At 42.7% G+C, this 24,902-nt stretch overlaps 1 protein-coding gene and 1 long non-coding RNA gene across 2 annotated transcripts in view; one reads left to right on the top strand and one right to left on the bottom strand.

Annotated features, from left to right (window-relative positions):
- The window catches only part of ghra (growth hormone receptor a), a 38,293-nt gene that overhangs the window by 906 nt on the left and 12,485 nt on the right, over positions 1-24,902 (top strand). The window contains exon 2 of the mRNA XM_062999498.1: positions 6,761-6,869. Within this exon, the coding sequence (XP_062855568.1) occupies positions 6,773-6,869 (97 nt within the window). The 5' untranslated portion in view covers positions 6,761-6,772. The remainder of the gene's footprint in view (positions 1-6,760; positions 6,870-24,902) is intronic.
- LOC134318601 (uncharacterized) lies at positions 23,392-24,319 on the bottom strand. The gene is made up of 2 exons (XR_010013394.1): positions 24,077-24,319; positions 23,392-23,790 (listed from the first exon to the last, which is right to left on the bottom strand). It is a non-coding gene; the product is annotated as an uncharacterized LOC134318601 (long non-coding RNA).

The raw sequence follows: 24,902 nt of genomic DNA, 5'->3' as shown, positions 1-24,902 counted from the left end.
ACTTGTTAGTGTGTCTCTCGTATTAGTGTGTGTGTAACATGGTGTGCAACTTGGTTGTTAGTGTGTGTGTAACACTGTTGTGTACTATTGTGTGTGTGGTACCTTGTAACACGTGTTAGTGTGTCTGTTATTAGTGTGTGTAACATGGTGTGTAACATGGTTGTTAGTCTGCATGTATAACGCTGTTGTGTACTGCTGTGTGTGAGTGGTACTTTGTAACACTTGTTAGTGTGTCTCTTATTAGTATGTGTGTGTAACATGGTTGTTAGTGTGCGTGTGTAACACTGTTGTGTACTATTGTGTGAGTGGTACTAATACTATAGTGAATAATAATTGAGAATCTGCTGCACTGACACACTAACATTAAAAATTAAAAAACTGTAATATAGTTATATGTTATTTAAAAAACTAATTATTTCATGATGAAGCTTCATTGGTCATTTTAGTTAAGAGAAATGTCTGAATGATTTAATAATAATAATATAATAATAATTTAATGTTAAGCATTTGTTTGTAAGTGTTGAGATTATTCTGAGGGATTCAGTTCAGTTCCATTTCCATTCATTTGATTGTGGTGATTTAGTTGTATACTTTAATAAATAATCATTATTTAGAAATATCTGATATTAAATTCAGCACAAATCACATCAGTGTCGTTATTGTTAAATCTCCTGCTTTAGCTCGAACCCGGAGCCGGTTCTGATTGTGTAAGTCTGAACACTCTCATTAGGATCTAAACACTCAGATTTATCATCAGTGGAACAAATTCTAAGAAACGAGCGACACGATGCTTCGTTTCTTCCTCCTGCTGTTTTACTCTGAACTCAAAAATAAAATGATTTTCTCAGAGATTCACAAACAAACTTCAAAACCAAGAAAAAAACAAACAGAAATAAAAAAACAGAAGAACAGAAGTTTAAATCATAAAAAACATTTAAAACCCCTAAAAGAACCACAAAAAAAAATATTATTAATTAAAAAAAATTAATAATTTATATTTAGTCAGAATGATTATTAACACTAAAGTCAGAGAATAAAAACAATAAGAACAATTATTAAAATGTTAAAATGCATCAATAAAAGTGTCAATATTAAAAATTATAAAATTTTAATAGTAAAAATAACAATAATTTTTAAATTAATCAATAACAAAATGTAAATAACTGAGTAATTAAACATGTTTGCTTTGTTTTTAAAGATGTTTAATATAATTTGTGATAAATGAGAGTGAATTTTTTGAAGCGTGAAGATTAAAATCTAATAAAATGTGAATAATTAATATAAATAAAGAATCTGAAGTCAGGCTACAGAGATCAGATAAGACAAAATCAGATTGAATGAGATGAGATAAGTGACAATCAGATGAGACGTGACAAAACCAGATGTGATTAGACATGTTCAGACGAGACGAGATCAGACAAGTTCAAATGAGGCGAGATAAGATGAGACAAGATCAGATCAGTTTAGAGGAGTTCAGATAAAATTAAATCAGATAAGACGAGATGACATGAATTAAGATCAGATCAGATAAAGTAAGGTCAGATCAGTTTAGATGAGATCAGATGAGATGAGACGAGATCCGATTGATGAGACGAGATCAAATGAATTAAGATCAGATGAGATGAGATCAGATGAATTAACATGAGATGAGATGAGGTCAGATGAGATGAGACAAGATCAGATGAAATTAGATCAGATGAGATGAGATCAGATGAAATTAGATCAGATGAGATGAGACGAGATCAGATGAATTAAGGTCAGATCATAAAATAAGATCAGATCAGTTTAGATGAGATCGGATGAATTAAAATCAGATCAGACGAGATGAGACGAGATAAGATGAATTAAGATCAGATAATATAAGATCAGTTTAGATGAAGTCAGAAAAATTAAGATCAGATGAGATGAGACGAGATCAGATGAATTAAAATCAGATCAGACGAGATGAGACGAGATCAGATGAATTAAGATTAGATAAAATAAGATCAGATCAGTTTAGATGAGATCAGATGAAATTAGATCAGATCAGACGAGATGAGACGAGATCAGTGAGAATTAAGATCGGATAAGTTAAAATAAGATGAGACGGGATCTGATGAATTAAGTATGAATCATATCAGATGAGACAAAATTAAATTAGATGAGTCCCAACTTTTTTTGGGTGTGCCAGCATCAGATTCTACATTAAATTATGTTTACAAAATAATAGATCTGTAAAATTCATCAGTGAAATTCTTTTATTTCTAATTTTATCTTTAAATTTAGGATTTAGATCCTAAAAGATTTAGGATCATTATTAATAAATCAGAGATTAAACTCTTTTTATTGTATTTTTATCTTTAAATAAAGATTTAGGATCATTAATAATAAATCAGGGATTAAACTCTTTTGATTGTATATTTAAACCGTCCTGATGTTTCTGTAACCGATGTTGGTACCGAGGTTCCAGCTGTTCCCCGGAGCTTCAGTTGTTTCCTCTCTCCTCGTCTCTACGTTATAACGAGGTTTGATCTGTGGTGCACCTACGCTGACGTTCGGGAGGTTCGGCTGCTTCAGTTCTGATGGTTTTGGGTGAAACGTCGTCAGTAACGAACGTCCTGAACTAAAAGACCTCAGAGACGTTCCTAATGAACCCAAATCCACTTTTCATTACCCACAAATCCTCGTTTTAACTGCTGGTTAATTATCACGCCGAGTCTGCTGACATCTGTTCGGAATTAAGCTTCCTAAAAAAAGCCATAGCAACACTTTCCCAACGTTCAGCGTCTCGGTGTTCAGGGTGGGAGGACGAGCATCGCTCCGTTCCCTTCTTTATATCCAAATTATTTACTGAAGTTCTACAGACGACGTCGATCGATCCACAACATCCGGACTTTGTACATTTGCATTAATGTTGAGTCTTTGCTGCTCCTCTTTAAACCTCTTTGTAACATGACTGCAGGGATTTACATCATTAAGCCACTAGAGCGTTAGTGAAGGTGACGTCAGGCTTTATTAAGACACCAATCACAGTCGGCTTTCCTGTTCATTCAGATGTCCAGGTTCATTCTAGTCTGTTCTTCTGGCATGAACCAAACCCAGATTCATGTGTCTCCTGCTCCTGAGTCCAACATCAGTGTGCTTTACATCATTCCAGCCCTACGGGACCTACGAGCCAAAAAAAAATGGGTAGCAGAGACAAATATTAATAATAACAGACACAAACATGAAGTAAACCACAGTGGGACCAGATTGTCAACATTGTATTACTAACTCACTTTCTTAACCGCTTATCCAATCAGGGTCGCCGGGGGGGGGAAGCTACCCCGGCTTTTCAATGGGCGCAAGGCACACAGTAACACCCTGGACGGGGCGCCAGTCCATCGCAGGGCAGACACACACACACACACACACACACACATTCACCTATAGGGCAGTTCAGTGTCTCCAGTTAACCTGACTGCATGTTTTTGGACTGTGGGAGGAAACCGGAGCTCCCGGAGGAAACCCACACAGACACGGGGAGAACATGCAAACAGTTGTTACTGTGTAACACTGTTGTTCGTGTGTGTGTGTAACACTGTTGTTCATGTGTGTGTGTAACACTCTTGTTCGTGTGTGTGTGTGTGTGTAACACTGTTGTTCGTGTGTGTGTTACTGTTTTTCGAGTGTGTGACACTCTTGTTCGTGTGTGTGTAACACTCTTGTTCGTGTGTGTGTAACACTCTTGTTCCTGTGTGTGTAACACTGTTGTTCATGTGTGTAACACTGTCGTTTGTGTGTGTAAACACTGTTGTTCGTGTGTGTAACACTGTTGTTTGTGTGTGTAACACTGTTGTTCGAGTGTGTAACACTGTTGTTCGAGTGTGTGTAACACTGTTGTTCGTGTGTGTAACTGTTGTTTGTGTGTGTAAACACTGTTGTTTGTGTGTGTAACACTGTTGTTTGTGTGTGTGTAACACTGTTGTTTGTGTGTGTAACCACTCTTGTTCGTGTGTGTGTAACACTGTTGTTTGTGTGTGTGACACTCTTGTTCGTGTGTGTGACACTCTTGTTCGTGTGTGTGTAACACTCTTGTTCGTGTGTGTGACACTCTTGTTCGTGTGTGTGTAACACTCTTGTTCGTGTGTGTGTAACACTTGTTTGTGTGTGTAACACTTGTATGAGTGTGTAACACTGTTGTTTGTGTGTGTGACACTCTTGTTCGTGTGTGTGTGACACTGTTGTTTGTGTGTGTGACACTCTTGTTCGTGTGTGTGTAACACTTGTTTGTGTGTGTAACACTTGTATGAGTGTGTGACACTCTTGTTCGTGTGTGTGTAACACTGTTGTTTGTGTGTGTGACACTCTTGTTCGTGTGTGTGTAACACTTGTTCGTGTGTGTGTAACACTTGTTTGTGTGTGTAACACTGTTGTTCGAGTGTGTGACACTCTTGTTCGTGTGTGTGTGACACTGTTGTGACTCATCTGGTTTTTTTTGGAATGAAGAAGGTCCTGGATTCGAATCCCAGATGGAGTGAACTCGGTTCTTTCTGTGTGGAGTTTGCATGTTCTCCCTGTGTCTGTGTGGGTTTCCTCCCACAGTCCAAAGACGTGCTGTCAGGTTAACTGGAGCTACTAAAAAGTCTCCTTAGGTGTGTGTGTGTGTGTGTGTGTGTGTGTGTTTGCCTTGTGATGGACTGGCGACCTGTCTGGGGTGTTTCCTGCCTTTCGCCCAGTGAATTGTACCCACTGCGACCCTGACCAGGATAAAGCGCTGGTTAAACAGACAGTGAATGAATGAATGAACAAGTTGGTGTTGTGTCTCGACCACCCGCTGTGCTAAACCACATCTTCACTTCTCACCACTTAAATCAGACGAGGAAGGAAATAATCCACTCTGTGTGTGTGTGTGTGTGTTCTGTTTGCACTTGGCTTGTGTAACTGCGGTGAGTAAATGTGAACTTTGACCCTCAGATCAGGCCGATCTGATTGGCCGTTCTTCTCTCGGTGTTACATGTTGATCTATAAATATTAGGACAGCGCGTGTTTGCTCTTCAGTTTCAGATTTATGGATTTATGACCAAACGTGATACACACTCAGTCTGATCTACTGACACTGAGTCTTCACCTGTAATCACACACAGACTGAAACGTCCAGCGCTGCTGAGCTTAGTAACAATAAAACTGTAGTGTGTCTGTGGGAATTTGTGCTCATTTTGTTTATTAAGCCACATCCGTACTGGCTGTGGAGAGTCGCAGACTATCACGCACCGCCTCCGACATGCACAGACACAGAGATATTCATAAGGCTTAATCAGATTCAATGAAGCTGATAAACTACAGCCTGATTTTGTAGTGTGTCTGTGGGGATTTGTGCTGATTTTGTTGATCAGTGTGTGTAACACTGTTGTTTGTGTGTGTGTGTGACCCTGTTGTTTGTGTGTGAAGAAGGTCCTGGGTTCGAATCCCAGCTGGAGCGAACTCGGTTCTTTCTGTGTGGAGTTTGCATGTTCTCCCTGTGTCTGTGTGCAAAGACGTGCAGTCAGGTTAACTGGAGATACTAAAAAGTCTCCTTAGGTGTGTGTGTGTGTGTGTGTGTTTGCCTTGTGATGGACTGGGGTGTTTCCTGCCTTTCGCCCAGTGAATTGTACCCACTGCGACCCTGACCAGGATAAAGCGCTGGTTAAACAGACAGTGAATGAATGAATGAATAGGTTTGTATTTTAAATGATCACAGTATGACACTGTGCCCTTAATACTGGGTCACTGTGTGTGTGTGTGTGTGTGTGTTGTGCCACCTGGGTGGGCACACGAGTGCGTCTCGGCCACATCCGTACTGGCTGAGGAGAGTCGCAGACTATCACGCACCGTCTCCGACATGCACAGACACACGGTGATTCTTGAAGCTTAATCAGAGAGAAATTGAACTAATAAAGTACGGTTTGTTTTTGTAGTGTGTCTGTGGGAATTTGTGTGTGCATATTCTTGTATTCGGAGGGTCACGCTATGCTCCATATTATCCCAGCTCCCCCCCTACTTCGAATTCATGCTTTATAAATACCATCATACTGATATTGCTTGGAACCTCCCTTGGTCATGGTTTCCACACACATATTAAATTGGGAGAACATGTCAAACTCCGTACAGACAGTGAGCTCAGGTGAGGATCGAACCCACGTCCTCAGAACCCTCCGCAGTACACAGATAGACTGGAACTGAAGCTTTTGTTCTGCGCTACACACTAATAGCTCCGAGTGTGTGTGTGTGTGTGTGTGTGTGTGTGTGTGTGTGTGTGTGTGTGATAATGACAGTGTAAACAAGCTCTGCTGAACCTTAAGTGGCATGAGCTCCCACACACACACACACACACACACACACTCGGTGTGTACACGGTGAGGGATGCATTAAGAGAACAGAAATGAGAACATGTTGTTGCTCTCTGGAATAAAACACAGACCACGATGAAAAACAGGTGCTTATTATTTTAAATAATCATTTAAACATGTCCATTTCCCCCATGCACCGTATTCGTCCTCGCTCAGGAGAACCTCGGACCAGCACGTGTGTGATTCATTTAACGAGTGTATTCTGTGTTTATTAACAATCTGCGGGGTCAAAAATATAGAGACACCAACTCAGATGATGAATGTGCTTCTATAATGTCATTCCTCATTACTGATTCTGATATACTAAAGCTGCTGACTTCTCTGTGCCCGTATTACTAAGGAATTATTATCAAGGAATCAGAAGGACAAGTGTGTGTAAACTTCTGACCTGTGTGTGTGTGTGTGTGTTGCAGGTAGTTGTGGACATGCTGATCCGTGTCTCTCTCAGTCTGGTGTGTGTGTTGGGACTCCTGAACACACACACACTCGGATCCGAGCTCAGTACCCCGCCCGACGGAGCAGGTGACACACACACACACACACACACACACACACACAAAACTGAAATCTCAGATTCACAAATGTATTCACACCCTTTATTGGATGGGCACAAATTCCTACAGACACTCCAAAATCTTATGGAAAGACTTCCCAGAAGAGCGGAGGCTGTTAAAGCTACAAAAGGGGGAGATGAGTGCAGGGGAAGGATGGCTTTGATGTCCACATACTTTTAATTAATGACTTTATTCTTATTCATAATCATTTTCATTTTCATGTTGTACCACCAATGTATCCTGGTCAGGGTCACGGTGGGTCCCATTTCCCCCCATGAATCACTGGGAGCAATGCAGTAACACTCCAGACAGGACCACAATTTATTACTATTATTGTAAAATTATACATATTCTAATTATAATTATAAAAATATTAAATTATATTTAGTGTGGTGACACTGACATGGTGGTGGTGTGTTAGTGTGTGTTGTGCTGGTATGAGTGGATCAGACACAGCGGCTCTGCTGGAGTTTTTAAACACCTCACTGTCACTGCTGGACTGAGAATCATCCACCAACCAAAAATATCCAGCCAACAGCGCCCCGTGGGCAGCGTCCTGTGACCACCGATGAAGGTCTAGAAGATGACCGACTCAAACAGCAGCAATAGATGAGCGATCGTCTCTGACTTTACATCTACAAGGTGGACCGACTAGGTAGGAGTGTCTAATAGAGTGGACAGTGAGTGGACACGGTATTTAAAATCCACTCATACCAGCACAACACACACTAACACACCACCACCATGTCAGTGTCACTGCAGTGCTGAGAATGATCCACCACCTAAATAATACCTGCTCTGTGGGGGTCCTGTGGGGGTCCTGACCATTGAAGAACAGAGTGAAAGGGGGCTAACAAAGCATGTAGAGAAACAGATGGACTACAGTCAGTAATTGTAGATCTACAAAGTGGAGCTGATCAAATGGACAGTGAGTGTAGAAACAAGGAGGTGGTTTTAATGTCATGGCTGATGTAAAGTCGGCTCTTCAGGCTGGGGTCACACTGCCGTGCATTCGGTCCGTGTCGGGTTTCAGCGTGACGTTCAGGAGACGACATGAAGGAAAACATCTGACTCCGTCTGGTTCTTGCTGTTCAGACGGTGTGATGACGTAGCACGAGGTTATTATTCGGATGATTTTTGAGCAGGGCTTTGTGGCGGCACTGTGGGATGATTTTGATCTTTGCTTTGTTGGAGACGCGTCCGTACGCTGTGTGTTCGTCTCCGGGACAAAGTTCACGGCTGGTTGTGTGTGGACTCGTTCGGAGCTTTGATTGGCGGGATGATTTTCTGGTTTGGCTGGTCTGAAGCTCCAAGCTGTACAGATGAGAACATGAGACGTTCCTAACTGCTACATGATCATTCATGCAGGCGTCTCTGTTCCGTCCACACTCTCTGTCGCCGCTGCAGATCTTTCACTGCTTTTTGTTTATTTCTTTGTTTCTGTTATTTTGGCCGCTGCTTTTATACCTTATTATCTTTTTTTTTATTAGTGGCTCTTATCCACAGTATTGTTCCACCTTGATCAAAACATCTTGCACTCTTGCATATTGGTTTCTTTTTCATGTTTGTGCAGACGCTTCACTCACGAGTTGAGCCACGCCCGATTACACATTGACTTTAATTTCTTTAAATCATGAATCAAACAATGATGTGACACAAAGAAAACATGTAAACTTTCATTTGTTTAGAGACCAAACGTAGCGTGATGGCAGCCGTCCGAGAGCTGCATCGTTTTCTGAGTCGTGTCCCTCTGCGCCGCCTAGTTTGGCCGGCAGGTGGGGTACGGATACCTGCGCCACATTAGCGTTAATTCTGATCGAACAGCTGCTCTTGCGCTATTCTGTCATAGTCAAGCAGCAACTTAAAGTATCTACAGGGAGAGTTTTCCATGGTCTCATCACAGTTTCACAGTTTTATCACATTATCATATTAAATCATGTTAAATAATGCAGTATTTGTTAAAATGAGTACATTTCTTTACCTTTTTGGTAGATCTAATTATACACCGATCAGCCATAACATTAAAACCACCTCCTTGTTTCTACACTTACTGTCCATTTTATCATCTCCACTTACCATATAGAAGCACTTTGTAGTTCTACAATTACTGACTGTAGTCCATCTGTTTCTCTACATGCTTTGTTAGCCCCATTTCATGCTGTTCTTCAATGGTCAGGACCCCCACAGGACCACCACAGAGCAGGTATTATTTAGGTGGTGGATCATTCTCAGCACTGCAGTGACACTGACATGGTGGTGGTGTGTTAGTGTGTGTTGTGCTGGTATGAGTGGATCAGACACAGCAGCGCTGCTGGACTGAGAATCGTCCACCAACCAAAAATATCCAGCCAACAGCGCCCCGTGGGCAGCGTTCTGTGACCACTGATGAAGGTCTAGAAGATGACCGACTCAAACAGCAGCAATAGATGAACGATCGTCCCTGACTTTACATCTACACGGTGGAGCAACTAGGTAGGAGTGTCTAATAGAGTGGACGGTGAGTGGACACATTATTTAAAAATCCACTCATACCAGCACAACACACACTAACACACCACCACCATGTCAGTGTCACTGCAGTGCTGAGAATGATCCACCACCTAAATAATACCTGCTCTGTGGTGGTCCTGTGGGGGTCCTGACCATTGAAGAACAGGGTGAAAGCAGGTTAAAAAAGTATGTTGAGAAACAGATGGACTACAGTCAGTAATTGTAGAACTACAAAGTGCTTCTATATGGTAAGTGGAGCTGATAACATGGACAGTGAGTGTAGAAACAAGGAGGTGGTTTTAACGTTATGGTTGATCGGTGTATACCTTTGTTTTTTATACATGTACACATGTATATTTTTATATTTCTAGACTTTTGCTGTTCAGTATAGAAGTATGCAATTTCGGACGCAGCCACGGTATGAATATTATAGGTACAGTGAAGCATGGTGGCGGTGGCGTGATGGTTGGGGGATGCTGGATCACTTGTTGAAGGAGGATGTGAGGGCATCCGTCCATGAGCTGAACCTGAGGTAGAATTGATTGTACAGTGGAAAATAGATCCATCTACTGGTTTAAATCAGCTCACTTATTGCTGGTATAGGTGTGGCTACTAGATATTAGATTAAGGGGCAATAATAATAAAAAAGGACTAATAAAGAAATAAGGGGTAATAAGGAAATAAGGGGTAATAAGGAAATAAGGGGTAATAAGGAAACGCTTTATAAGGAACTGAGTTCTGCACACATTAACACACAATTACTGTTTATTTACTGATTATAACAGCGGAAAACATAAAATATAAAAGAATAAATGTGCCATAATTTTTGCACATGTATCATGTTATAATGAGTAGTTTGTTCCCTGTACAAAACTTAGAATTTGACCAGGGGTGCACAAACTTTTTCATTCCACACACACACACAGATATACAGTGTATCACAAAAGTGAGTACACCCCTCACATTTCTGCAGATATTTAAGTATATCTTTTCATGGGACAACACTGACAAAATGACACTTTGACACAATGAAAAGTAGTCTGTGTGCAGCTTATATAACAGTGTAAATTTATTCTTCCCTCAAAATAACTCAATATACAGCCATTAATGTCTAAACCACCGGCAACAAAAGTGAGTACACCCCTAAGAGACTACACCCCTAAATGTCCAAATTGAGCACTGCTGGTCATTTCCCCTCCAAAATGTCATGTGATTTGTTAGTGTTACTAGGTCTCAGGTGTGCATAGGGAGCAGGTGTGTTCAATTTAGTAGTACAGCTCTCACACTCTCTCATACTGGTCACTGAAAGTTCCAACATGGCACCTCATGGCAAAGAACTCTCTGAGGATCTTAAAAGACGAATTGTTGCGCTACATGAAGATGGCCAAGGCTACAAGATGATTGCCAACACCCTGAAACTGAGCTGCAGCAGTGGCCAAGATCATCCAGCGTTTTAAAAGAGCAGGGTCCACTCAGAAAAGACCTCGCGTTGGTCGTCCAAAGAAGCTGAGTGCACGTGCTCAGCGTCACATCCAACTGCTGTCTTTGAAAGATAGGCGCAGGAGTGCTGTCAGCATTGCTGCAGAGATTGAAAAGGTGGGGGGTCAGCCTGTCAGTGCTCAGACCATACGCCGCACACTACATCAAATTGGTCTGCATGGCTGTCACCCCAGAAGGAAGCCTCTTCTGAAGTCTACACAAGAAAGCCCGCAAACAGTTTGCTGAAGACATGTCAACAAAGGACATGGATTACTGGAACCATGTCCTATGGTCTGATGAGACCAAGATTAATTTGTTTGGTTCAGATGGTCTCAAGCATGTGTGGCGGCAATCAGGTGAGGAGTACAAAGATAAGTGTGTCATGCCTACAGTCAAGCATGGTGGTGGGAATGCCATGGTCTGGGGCTGCATGAGTGCAGCAGGTGTTGGGGAGTTACATTTCATTGAGGGACACATGAACTCCAATATGTACTGTGAAATACTGAAGCAGAGCATGATCCCCTCCCTCCGGAAACTGGGTCGCAGGGCAGTGTTCCAGCATGATAATGACCCCAAACACACCTCTAAGACGACCACTGCTTTATTGAAGAGGCTGAGGGTAAAGGTGATGGACTGGCCAAGCATGTCTCCAGACCTAAACCCAATAGAACATCTTTGGGGCATCCTCAAGCGGAAGGTGGAGGAGCGCAAAGTCTCGAATATCCGCCAGCTCCGTGATGTCGTCATGGAGGAGTGGAAAAGCATTCCAGTGGCAACCTGTGAAGCTCTGGTAAACTCCATGCCCAGGAGAGTTAAGGCAGTTCTGGGAAATAATGGTGGCCACACAAAATATTGACACTTCAGGAACTTTCACTAAGGGGTGTACTCACTTTTGTTGCCGGTGGTTTAGACATTAATGGCTGTATATTGAGTTATTTTGAGGGAAGAATAAATTTACACTGTTATATAAGCTGCACACAGACTACTTTTCATTGTGTCAAAGTGTCATTTTGTCAGTGTTGTCCCATGAAAAGATATACTTAAATATCTGCAGAAATGTGAGGGGTGTACTCACTTTTGTGATACACTGTATATACACACACACAGTAGTGCAGTCGGCGGTGTGTTAGACAGGCGGAGGGCATTTTTGGACTGAGCTGTATTTATGTAACACAGCTGGCTGGAATTAGGGAGAGGTTCACTCCCCTCCTCCACACACCCTGACGAAACCAGAGAGAGGGGGGGGGGGGTGAAAGAGAGAGAGGACGGGCGAGAGACCTTCACATACACTGAGATACACAGAGAGAGAGAGAGAGGGAGTTTTGGCTGGAGACTGTGTACTCTTATATAAGTGCTCGGCTGTGTTTGCTCACCCCAAGCTGCCAAACTTGAACTCCAGAGCTTCAGAAATAACCCGAGCCGTCCGTCCCTGTCCGACCGCGCGCCTCTGTGCCCCTCTGCCGAATTTCCACCGGTCCCACGTCGCCTCGGGTGCACACGCATGCGCTCGTTTGCTTTTTTTATTTGCATGAACTCCTCAAACCTGTTCGATTCCACTTCGTCTTCAAACTTAATCAAACCTGCAGAATAATTTACGCTCTGAAGCCTGAGGGTTAAATATACCGCACACATTATAGTCATATCTCAGCCAATCAGAGGAGGAGTTCGCCCAAACGTGTCCGTCCGTTAGTCAGTTCAACAGTGTTTGTTAATGTACGAGTGGAGTTTGTTAGCTAATATTGGACAGGAGTAAATGTGACGACGTCCTGAAGGTGAAGCTCAATGTCCCGACAGCTCGATAGTGTCCAAGTGCACTGGCCATGGTTTCATTACACACTGAGTCTCTCTACACAGACGCATTTTCCATCATCCTACACTCCCGAGAAGAGGGCATGTCTAAATTTTTAGATCCCTTAAAATGCTCCTGGTAGCACCCTGAGATTTGAAGAGAGTAGAAATGAACGCGCGCGTACCTGCACCTCAGATTTGTTCGGCTTGAACCGTCAGCACATGGAACAGCGTCCACGTGGTGCAGGAATAACCTCGATGATAAGGATTCGAACCCTGGCACCCCGCCCACCTCACACCTGCAGGAAGAGACACATCGGGATTCTGAAAGAAGACCGGCAGAGCGTGTTAATAAGGCCGTGTTTTCAGCTGGAACGACAGCCGCTCCTCTGAGAGTGCGTCTGTGGGGATTTGTGCCCGGCTGGGTGCTGATCGATCAGTTGAGCGACGCTTTTCTTCATGTCTTAATAGAGCTTGCTTTGCGCAGCGGAACAGGAAAGGGCCTTCCCTAAACTGTTGCTGCATAGTCAGAAGTACTTAATTTCCTTTATATCATTGATTTATTACACCTGTTAGTGACTGTTGTGGCTGAAGCACATAAATTCAATAATAAAAAGGGGCGTCCACATACTTTTGTCCATATCAAACCCAGCTCTCTCTCTACACAGACGTCATGTTACACTCCCGGGAAGAGGGCGTGTCTAAATTCTTAGATCTCTTAAAATGCACCTACTGAGGTGCCTTAATTCTGAGTGATGACCTGACTGAATGACGAGGGAGCGTCCGACGCCTCCTCAGAGCTGAAGCCAATCCCAGCATTCAGTGCGGCACGACTTTTCTCACAAATGATGACAAACGTGGCGGACAAATGGAATACGGAGCAACCAACGGAGTTCTTTCAAATGTAAATAAATTCGAATTGATTTTCAATCTGTATACAGGTGCACAAGTGTCGTTTATTTGTAAATTCCGGCTCGTCAGGGACGTTAGCTGGCATGCTGGCGGGTTGTGCCGCCTCAGCCCGTTGGTTTGAACGGCCTAAAGTTAAAACTGCGGTGACGTAATCGGCGTAATCTCTGTCTAAGTAGAGCGTCTAAATAATCTGCCTTATTAACTCCAGGTCTTATTAGAATCCTCTCCACTGAGGCAGCTGATCAGGTCGGCAGTAAGCAGCAGGTCTATTTCAAACACCTCCAACACTAGTGAACCCACACAAAGACTGGAAGAGTATTTGGGCCCATTGTGAGCTTATAATGAGCCGTGCAGGCGTATGCAAATGAATAGAAAGTCCAGGGGCCCCAGTATGGGCGACCCTGGTCATGTGTGAGCATCTTGTGAGTTCAGCAGGCAGCCCAGGGGTGCTCAAACCGCCCTCACCAGTAAAACGTCATTAAGGTGTGAATATGAGCTGAATCTGCATTAGTGTGGAATAAGCGTCAGGTCCAGGGTTACAGCTCCACGTGTATCTGTGTTTATCTGAATTCTCCTCCCTGTTTCACTTTTAAACTTGTGTTACAGCTCCAGCTTCTGAGAAATTGTGAGAATCAGAATCAGCTTCTCCCAGAGTCTAAAACGCTTCTGGGTCAAAATGAAGCTTAACGTGGTTTAATGCAGTAAAAGAAGGAGACAGGAGCACTAAACTTCTCTTCATTATTACTGCTCATAAGTTCCTCCACTAATCACATTCCTCACTCACTGTTTTAATACAATAAGTCACGCTAAGTTTTGTTCGTACGGCCTGAGTCGCTTTTACCGCCTCATATTAAACAGTTCGTCTCATTGGAGGAGCTTTGAAAAGCTCAGCGGCAAACCGGGTCAAAAGTTTAGCTTTATTATTTTGACACAATCATTACAAAACATGACGATTACACACTCATGAACTAGTAATCAGCCCTCGTTTACTTCATTGGTTAGTTAAAATTGGTATCAAATCTACCCGGGTGTGTTCGGCCCTCTTCACTCTCAGCCAGGACTCATCATTACAAAACAGACTCTTCAAAAATGAGACGGATTGATTGATTACTTTATTGATTCCTGAAGAGAAATTGGAGTGTTACAGCAGCAATTCACAAACATCACAAGCAAAAACACGTCCATGTAGCCTGCTGAACAACGATTGGCCTTGTTGTTCAGATATGAGTGGGACTAAGCCGGATGGGGTCTCTCTCATGACTGGTGCAATTACGACCTCTGCTGGCTGATTGATGGCGCCTGCACAGATATGAGGAAAGAGTGCTCTCAGGGTGTGTCTCTCTGTACACAACGCTGAGCTGCACTGCACTCGTCAAAGTGTAGGTGATAAGATGCATACGGCTGTTGCCCACGTGTCGGAGGGGGCGTGGGTTAGCTTCGTTCTCCTCAGTCAGAGCGGGGATCGGCATTGGTGGAGAGGAAGCGTGATGCAATCGGGCAATTGAATGCGCTAAAAAGGGAGAAAATGCATAAAGAAAATATTTATAAAGAAATAAATAAATAAAACCACTGCTAACCTACAGCGTTTGTGCAACATAAAACGACTCAAATGATTCCTAAATCTTTTGAGATCATTCAAAGAAGTAAAAAGCAAATCCAGCGTGGTGGAGGGTTTAACGTTTTCCCTGATGAGTGTAAATACTTTATTCTTATTTTAGCTTTAGTTCATTCTAACAGGAACATCTCAGAGCTTCGGAGGAGAAACATTGGTGCTGTAATGTAAAAAATGTAATTCCTAATAGTTTACCGTGAGCGTGAAAGTTTTCCTGTTAATGCAGCGACCGCATCACTTCCTGTTTGCTTATTTCATCTCAGCATTGTCAGTAAATGAGGCGGAATGGACGCATCCTCGGCCCCAAATTGCTGCTATTTCGGTTGTTCGAGGCGGCGTGGAGCTTTAATTGGACGAGCGGCGGGTGTGTGTGTGTTCTCTCGGCGTAATATTGTGTTTCCTGGTTACCACCAGCACAAAAAAACATGTTTTCCACTTTCAGAGGGTTTCACGCTGCCGTTTATCCACCATGTCACCCTGAACACAGAGAACCTTCATACAGACACGGAACCATGTTGCAACCAGTGTTTTGCGATCTTGGTCAAGGTCAGGATAAAAACCCAAACTGTCACCTAAATCTGAGAGAAAACACGTCTGTGTGGTCGAATGGAATCCAGAACCACCAAGTAACTGGTCTGTGAATTATTTAAAAAACAAGCTGCAGGAATTGGAGTGTCCACAGCTGAGTGAGCTTCACATCATCATGGGTTTAGAGGCTACAGACAAGTAAGGGGCACCTTAAAGCTCCACTGAAGATGGGGGGAAAAAGACTTTTGGAAAAGTTGTGTGATCAGATTAAGGTATCTTAACCCCAACAACACTGCACCTACTGTAAAACACAATGGTGGTGGTAGTATTTGTGTGGCTGTATATGGAGGGAGGGCTGTAAATTGGGGTATACGGGGGGTATATGGAAGGGTTTTGGAAAGTGTATGGGAGGGAGGGGTGTATTGGGGTTGTATCGGGGTTTCTGTGTGGCTGCATATAAGGGAGGGGTGTATTGGGGTTATATGGGGGTGTATTGGCATGTGTGGCTGTGTGTGGGAGGGAGGGGTGTATATGAGGGGGGGTGTATTGGGGTTATACAGTATGTATCTCTGTTTATGAAAGAGAGGGGTGTATTAAGCTTATATAGGGGTTCACTGGGGGTTATGTGTGAGAAAGAGAGGGTGTATTGGGGTTATATGTGTGGCTATTTGTGGGAGGGAGGGGTGTACATGGGGGTGTATTGGGGGCATATGTACAGTGTATCACAAAAGTGAGTACACCCCTCACATTTCTGCAAATATTTTATTATATCTTTTCATGGGACAACACTATAGAAATAAAACTTGGATATAACTTAGAGTAGTCAGTGTAGAACTTGTATAGCAGTGTAGATTTACTGTCTTCTGAAAATAACTCAACACACAGCCATTAATGTCTAAATGGCTGGCAACATAAGTGAGTACACCCCACAGTGAACATGTCCAAATTGTGCCCAAAGTGTCAATATTTTGTGTGACCACCATTATTATCCAGCACTGCCTTAACCCTCCTGGGCATGGAATTCACCAGAGCTGCACAGGTTGCTACTGGAATCCTCTTCCACTCCTCCATGATGACATCACGGAGCTGGTGGATGTTAGACACCTTGAACTCCTCCACCTTCCACTTGAGGATGCGCCACAGGTGCTCAATTGGGTTTAGTCCATCACCTTTACCTTCAGCTTCCTCAGCAAGGCAGTTGTCATCTTGGAGGTTGTGTTTGGGGTCGTTATTCTGTTGGAAAACTGCCATGAGGCCCAGTTTTCGAAGGGAGGGGATCATGCTCTGTTTCAGAATGTCACAGTACATGTTGGAATTCATGTTTCCCTCAATGAACCGCAGCTCCCCAGTGCCAGCAACACTCATGCAGCCCAAGACCATGATGCTACCACCACCATGCTTGACTGTAGGCAAGATACAGTTGTCTTGGTACTTCTCACCAGGGCGCCGCCACACATGCTGGACACCATCTGAGCCAAACAAGTTTATCTTGGTCTCGTCAGACCACAGGGCATTCCCGTAATCCATGTTCTTGGACTGCTTGTCTTCAGCAAACTGTTTGCGGGCTTTCTTGTGCGTCAGCTTCCTTCTGGGATGACGACCATGCAGACCGAGTTGATGCAGTGTGCGGCGTATGGTCTGAGCACTGACAGGCTGACCTCCCACGTCTTCAACCTCTGCAGCAATGCTGGCAGCACTCATGTGTCTATTTTTTAAAGCCAACCTCTGGATATGACGCCGAACACGTGGACTCAACTTCTTTGGTCGACCCTGGCGAAGCCTGTTCCGAGTGGAACCTGTCCTGGAAAACCGCTGTATGACCTTGGCCACCATGCTGTAGCTCAGTTTCAGGGTGTTAGCAATCTTCTTATAGCCCAGGCCATCTTTGTGGAGAGCAACAATTCTATTTCTCACATCCTCAGAGAGTTCTTTGCCATGAGGTGCCATGTTGAATATCCAGTGGCCAGTATGAGAGAATTGTACCCAAAACACCAAATTTAACAGCCCTGCTCCCCATTTACACCTGGGACCTTGACACATGACACCAGGGAGGGACAACGACACATTTGGGCACAATTTGGACATGTTCACTGTGGGGTGTACTCACTTATGTTGCCAGCTATTTAGACATTAATGGCTGTGTGTTGAGTTATTTTCAGAAGACAGTAAATCTACACTGCTATACAAGCTGTACACTGACTACTCTAAATTATATCCAAGTTTCATGTTTATAGTGTTGTCCCATGAAAAGATATAATGAAATATTTGCAGAAATGTGAGGGGTGTACTCACTTTTGTGATACACTGTATCTATGTTTATGGAAGAGAGGGGTGTATTGGGGTTATATGGGGTGTATTGGGGTTATATGTGTAGCTGTATATAGGAGGGAGGGGTGTATTGGGGTTATATGGGGTGTATTGGGGTTATATGTGTAGCTGTATATGGGAGGGAGGGGTGTATTGGGGTTATATGGGGTGTATTGGGGTTATATGTGTAGCTGTATATGGGAGGGAGGGGTGTATTGGGGTGCATCAGGTTTATGTGTGGCTGAGTATAGAAGGGAGGGGTGTAAATGGGGGTGTATGGGGGGGGGGGGGCGGTACGTGGGCAGTACAGTGGGCGATGCGGCTCTCTGCAGGTCCGTGATTAACTCTGCAGCAGGAGGACGAGCAGCTCAGTGAAGGAGAAAATCAATCGTTCCAACAAACCCTTTATTTATGATCGCACTAAAACAGCACGGGTTTGGATTAAACACCCCCCCACACACACACACACTCACACACACACACACTCGCACACACACACACTCGCACACACACACACTCGCACACACTCACACACACTCCTCCACCCCAGCAACACCACTGAGCTCAGAGACAGAAGATACAGTACAGGGTGCTGACACCATGACACAGTGGCCACTTTATTAGGAACGCCTGTACACCTGATCGTCCGCGTGATCCATCAGAATGAAGAACACGTCTGATCTGATCTGAGCCACGTTCTGCTGGCAGAAATGCCTTGCTGATTATACAGATCACTGGTTCCAGCAGAATGAGCCACACTTTTACAAGATCATGCCGTTTACGCCAAATTCTGACCCGACCGTTTGCATCTCATAGCAAAAGTCATCTGACCAGGCTAGCTTTCTAACCGACAGTCCAGTTTGGGTGACCCTATCCCCACTGTAGCCTCAGATTCCTGTTCTCGGCTGACATTAGACTCTATGGGTCTGTCCTATACATAGACGTTATCATACGCTCCCGAGAAAAAGGCCTGTCCAAATTCTTAGGTTCCTTAAAATGCTCCTTAAAAATGGTTATTTACTTCTGACCTCTTCTCAGCAAGGTCATTTCGTGCACAGAACTGCTGCTTACTGGATGCTTTTTTGCTTTCATTCTGAGTAAACTGTAGAGACTTGTGGCAGATCGGCAGCAGTTTTTGATTTACTTTTACTACCAGCCTGTCTGGTACCAACCTCCACGCCAGGTGTGACTATCAGAGTGTAGTTGAATTGTGGGTGTGGTTATTAGAGTGTAGTTGCATTGTGGGTGTGGTTATTAGAGTGTAGTTGCATTGTGGGTGTGGTTATTAGAATGTAGTTGAATTAGGGGTGTGGTAAATAGAGTGTAGTTGAATTAGGGGTGTGGTAAATAGAGTGTAGTTGCATTGTGGGTGTGGTTATTAGAGTGCAGTTGCATTGTGGGTGTGGTTATTAGAGTGTAGTTGAATTGTGGGTGTGGTTATTAGAGTGTAGTTGCATTGTGGGTGTGGTTATTAGAGTGTAGTTGCATTGTGGGTGTGGTTATTAGAATGTAGTTGAATTAGGGGTGTGGTAAATAGAGTGTAGTTGAATTAGGGGTGTGGTAAATAGAGTGTAGTTGCATTGTGGGTGTGGTTATTAGAGTGCAGTTGAATTGTGGGTGTGGTTATTAGAGTGTAGTTGAATTGTGGGTGTGGTTATTAGAGTGTAGTTGCATTGTGGGTGTGGTTATTAGAGTGTAGTTGCATTGTGGGTGTGGTTATTAGAATGTAGTTGAATTAGGGGTGTGGTAAATAGAGTGTAGTTGAATTAGGGGTGTGGTAAATAGAGTGTAGTTGCATTGTGGGTGTGGTTATTAGAGTGTAGTTGAATTGTGGGTGTGGTTATTAGAGTGTAGTTGCATTGTGGGTGTGGTTATTAGAGTGTAGTTGCATTGTGGGTGTGGTTATTAGAATGTAGTTGAATTAGGGGTGTGGTAAATAGAGTGTAGTTGAATTAGGGGTGTGGTAAATAGAGTGTAGTTGCATTGTGGGTGTGGTTATTAGAGTGCAGTTGCATTGTGGGTGTGGTTATTAGAGTGTAGTTGAATTAGGGGTGTGGTAAATAGAGTGTAGTTGAATTAGGGGTGTGGTAAATAGAGTGTAGTTGAATTAGGGGTGTGGTAAATAGAGTGTAGTTGCATTGTGGGTGTGGTTATTAGAGTGTAGTTGCATTGTGGGTGTGGTTATTAGAGTGTAGTTGAATTAGGGGTGTGGTTATTAGAGTGTAGTTGAATAGGCTCTATGCACGCAAGCTCTGTGACGCGTTTCCGTTTAGCGTTAGTCGGGCAGTCTAGCTTCCGGTTTGTTATAAACACCGGCAAATTTCTAATCACAACGTGTCGTATAGCGGCGAATATACGAGTTTGAGTTCTAAAATTAGTAAGAAGGTTTTGTGTTTTCAAAAACAAGATCGGGGTGGATCGGTACATTCTCAGGGTTCATGTTGAACGCTGCATCCGACGGGTTAAAAAGAATAAGTTGTTTGACACAGTGATCGCTATCAGAGCATAAATCAGCTGTTTACTGTATCGTGAGATTGGACCACTTGTCAAGGGATGGAGCTAAACATTCGTTTTTGACTGTAATTTTTTAAAGAACGTGCACATTTAAATATTGTAAATATATATATTATAGTTTATACTCTGTTTTTAAACAAAAGCATAAAAAGCCAACAAAAGCCTCTTCATTATGTAAACATACCTCTTATGTCTACACTCTTTGATTATTTTATTAGTTCTACAATTACAAACTGTAGTTAATTTGTTTCTTTCTATACTGTTAGCCTCCTTTCTGTTCTTGATGACCAGGACCCCCACAGAGCAGGTATTATTTAGGTGGTGGATGATTCTCAGCACTGCAGTGACAATGACATGCTGGTGGTGTGTTAGTGTGTGTTGTGCTGGTATGAGTGGATCAGACACAGCAGTGCTGCTGGAGTTTTTAAACACCGTGTCCACTCACTGTCCACTCTATTAAACACTCCTACCTTGTTGGTCCACCTTGTAGGCATAAAGTCAGAGACGATCACTCATCTATTGCTGCTGTTTCAATTGGTCATCTTCTAGACCATCAGTGGTCACAGGACGCTGCCCATGAGGCACTGTTGGCTGGATGTTATTGGTTGGTGGACGATTCTCAGTCCAGCAGTGACAGTGAGGTGTTTAAAAACTGCAGCAGCGCTGCTGTGTCTGATCCACTCATACCAGCACAACACACACTAACACACCAGCACCATGTCCGTGTCACTGCAGTGCTGAGAATCATCCACCACCTAAATAATACCTGCTCTGTGGGGGTCCTGGGAGAGTCATTGAAGAACAGCATGAAAGGGGGCTAACAAAGCATGTAGAGAAACAGATGGACTACAGTCAGTAATTGTAGAACTACAAAGTGCTTCTATATTGAGTGTGTAAAACAGTTTTTGCTGTTTCTTACGTTTTGTGAATCTGGCAGTTGTTTAACATTCATTTCACAATGAATAGACCACTTGAATGGCGTTAAAAAGACTTGAAATAAAATCTTTTTACATTTAACTTCAAATGGACGTTTTTTTTTTTCTCTTTTGTAACATGATACAAGGTTTTGAACTGAACAGCATATACAGTGCCTTGCAAAAGTATTCAGCCCCCTTGAACTTTTCAACCTTTTGCCACATTTCAGGCTTCAAACATAACGATATGAAATTGTAATTTTTTGTGAAGAATCAACAACAAGTGGGACACAATCGTGAAGTGGAACGAAATTTATTGGATATTTTAAACTTTTTTTAGAAATAAAAACCTGAAAAGTGGGGCGTGCAATATTATTCAGCCCCCTTGCGTTAATACTTTGTAGCGCCACCTTTTGCTGCGATTACAGCTGCAAGTCGCTTGGGGTATGTCTCTATCAGTTTTGCACATCGAGAGACAGAAATTTTTGCCCATTCTTCCTTGCAAAACAGCTCGAGCTCAGTGAGGTTGGATGGAGAGCGTTTGTGAACAGTTTTCAGCTCTTTCCACAGATTCTCGATGGGATTCAGGTCTGGACTTTGACTTGGCCATTCTAACACCTGGATACGTTTATTTGTGAACCATTCCATTGTAGATTTTGCTTTATGTTTTGGTTCATTGTCTTGTTGGAAGATAAATCTCCGTCCCAGTCTCAGGTCTTTTGCAGACTGCAACAGGTTTTCTTCCAGAATGGTCCTGTATTTGGCTCCATCCATCTTCCCATCAATTTTAACCATCTTCCCTGTCCCTGCTGAAGAAAAGCAGGCCCAAACCATGATGCTGCCACCACCATGTTTGACAGTGGGGATGGTGTGTTCAGGGTGATGAGCTGTGTTGCTTTTACGCCAAACATAACGTTTTGCATTGTGGCCAAAAAGTTCGATTTTGGTTTCATCTGACCAGAGCACCTTCTTCCACATGTTTGGTGTGTCTCCCAGGTGACTTTTTATAGATATCTTTGAGAAATGGCTTTCTTCTTGCCACTCTTCCATAAAGGCCAGATTTGTGCAGTGTACGACTGATTGTGTCCTATGGACAGAGTCTCCCACCTCAGCTGTAGATCTCTGCAGTTCATTCAGAGTGATCATGGGCCTCTTGGCTGCATCCCTGATCAGTCTTCTCCTTGTTTGAGCTGAAAGTTTAGGGGGACGGCCGGGTCTTGGTAGATTTGCAGTGGTCTGATACTCCTTCCATTTCAATATGATCGCTTGCACAGTGCTCCTTGAGATGTTTAAAGCTTGGGAAATCTTTTTGTATCCAAATCCGGCTTTAAACTTCTCCACAACAGTATCTCGGACCTGCCTGGTGTGTTCCTTGGTCTTCATGATGCTCTCTGCGCTTTAAACAGAACTCGGAGACTGTCACAGAGCAGGTGCATTTATACGGAGACTTGATTACACACAGGTGGATTCTATTTATCACCATCAGTCATTTAGGTCAACATTAGATCATTCAGAGATCCTCACTGAACTTCTGGAGTGAGTTTGCTGCACTGAAAGTAAAGGGGCTGAATAATATTGCACGCCCCACTTTTTAGTTTTTTATTTCTAAAAAAAGTTTTAAATATCCAATAAATTTCGTTCCACTTCACGATTGTGTCCCACTTGTTGTTGATTCTTCACAAAAAATTACAATTTCATATCGTTATGTTTGAAGCCTGAAATGTGGCAAAAGGTTGAAAAGTTCAAGGGGGCTGAATACTTTTGCAAGGCACTGTATATTTGATACCCCATTGCTGCCAGCTTGACACTGATAAATTCTGTAATGACTTTAATTCTTGATAACCTGCTGTAATAAACATAAGAATAAAAAAATCAAAGTTCCTCCTCGCATTTACAACAAATATGTTTTTGGAGAAAGACATGTTAATACTGTAACATCAAATTAATCAATTGACAGGAAATTTATTATGGTCTGACATATAACATTTGATAATGAATAAAAGATAACTCATTCATATATTGGTGAACAAAACTTTTTACACTTAATCAAAAGATTGAGGGTAAATTGCTAATATATCCAGTCAGATATGTTTAGTTTGTTTTATGTTGTATTAGGATTTTAACATCATGTTTTACACTTTGGTTACATTCATGACAGAAATGGTAGTTACTCATTACACAAAATTCATCAGTTCAAGTTTTAATATCAAACAATTTTGTATCTCCAATTCACCTCACTTGCACGTCTATGGACTGTGGGAGGAAACAGGAGCTGCCGGAGGAAACCCACGCAGATACAGGGAGAACATGCAAACCTCACACAGAAAGAACCCGGACCACTCCACCTGGGAATTGAACACACATACATATATATATTTATTGTTGTTTGAACATCATTAATACATGGGATTTGACACTATCTTAAAGCTTGCCTAACCTGGCACTGTGCAAGCAGAATATGCATAAAAATGAAATTGTAATGGTATGCTTCAAAGCTAACTAAAACATGAATCTTAATACTGGTCTGTCAAGCTAGATGTAGTGTTTGTCTAGTCTAGCAAAACAACCACTAACCAGTTTACAACTACCCTACTTGCATGGTTCTAAGGAAATGTTTGCTAACGTACTTACCTTCATATTTGTCAATGTCGCTGGAGTTGTACATTTAAAATCCTTTTTCCCGCTTGTTAGAAGAAGCAGTACAAACCATGCGTCGGTCGGTCTAAATCGTTCACTGTCAGACGAGGTTAATCTTGAAGACAACAAGTGTAAAAGAGAGCCATGCCTAACGTTATCTGCTTGTTGACGACCGGCAAATGAATACCGGAAGTTGATCTGCCAGTATACGAGAACCCGGAAGACAGTCGTGCATAGAGCCTATTAGGGGTGGTGAATAGAGTGTAGCTGAATTGTGGGTGTGGTTATTAGAGTGTAGTTGCATTGTGGGTGTGGTTATTAGAGTGTAGTTGTATTGTGGGTGTGGTTATTAGAATGTAGTTGTATTGTGGGTGTGGTTATTAGAATGTAGTTGAATTAGGGGTGGTAAATAGAGTGTAGTTGAATTGTGGGTGTGGTTATTAGAGTGTAGTTGCATTGTGGGTGTGGTTATTAGAGTGTAGTTGTATTGTGGGTGGTTATTAGAATGTAGTTGAATTAGGGGTGTGGTAAATAGAGTGTAGTTGAATTAGGGGTGGTTATTAGAATGTAGTTGAATTAGGGGTGGTGAATAGAGTGTAGCTGAATTGTGGGTGTGGTTATTAGAATGTAGTTGAATTGGGGGTGTGGCTATCAGAGTAGTTGAATTAGGGGCGTGGCTATCAGAGTGCAGTTCTGATTAATATTGTGTATTAACGTATTATTAAATAATCCTTCTGAGGCCTTGTGTGTGTGTGTGGGGTGTGTGTGTGTGTGTGTGAGTGTGTGTGTGTGTGTGTGGGGTGTGTGTGTGTGGGGTGTG

This window comes from Trichomycterus rosablanca, chromosome 7, assembly GCF_030014385.1.
Source record: "Trichomycterus rosablanca isolate fTriRos1 chromosome 7, fTriRos1.hap1, whole genome shotgun sequence".
Lineage (NCBI taxonomy): Eukaryota > Metazoa > Chordata > Actinopteri > Siluriformes > Trichomycteridae > Trichomycterus > Trichomycterus rosablanca.
This window is presented reverse-complemented; position numbering and strand designations above follow the sequence as displayed.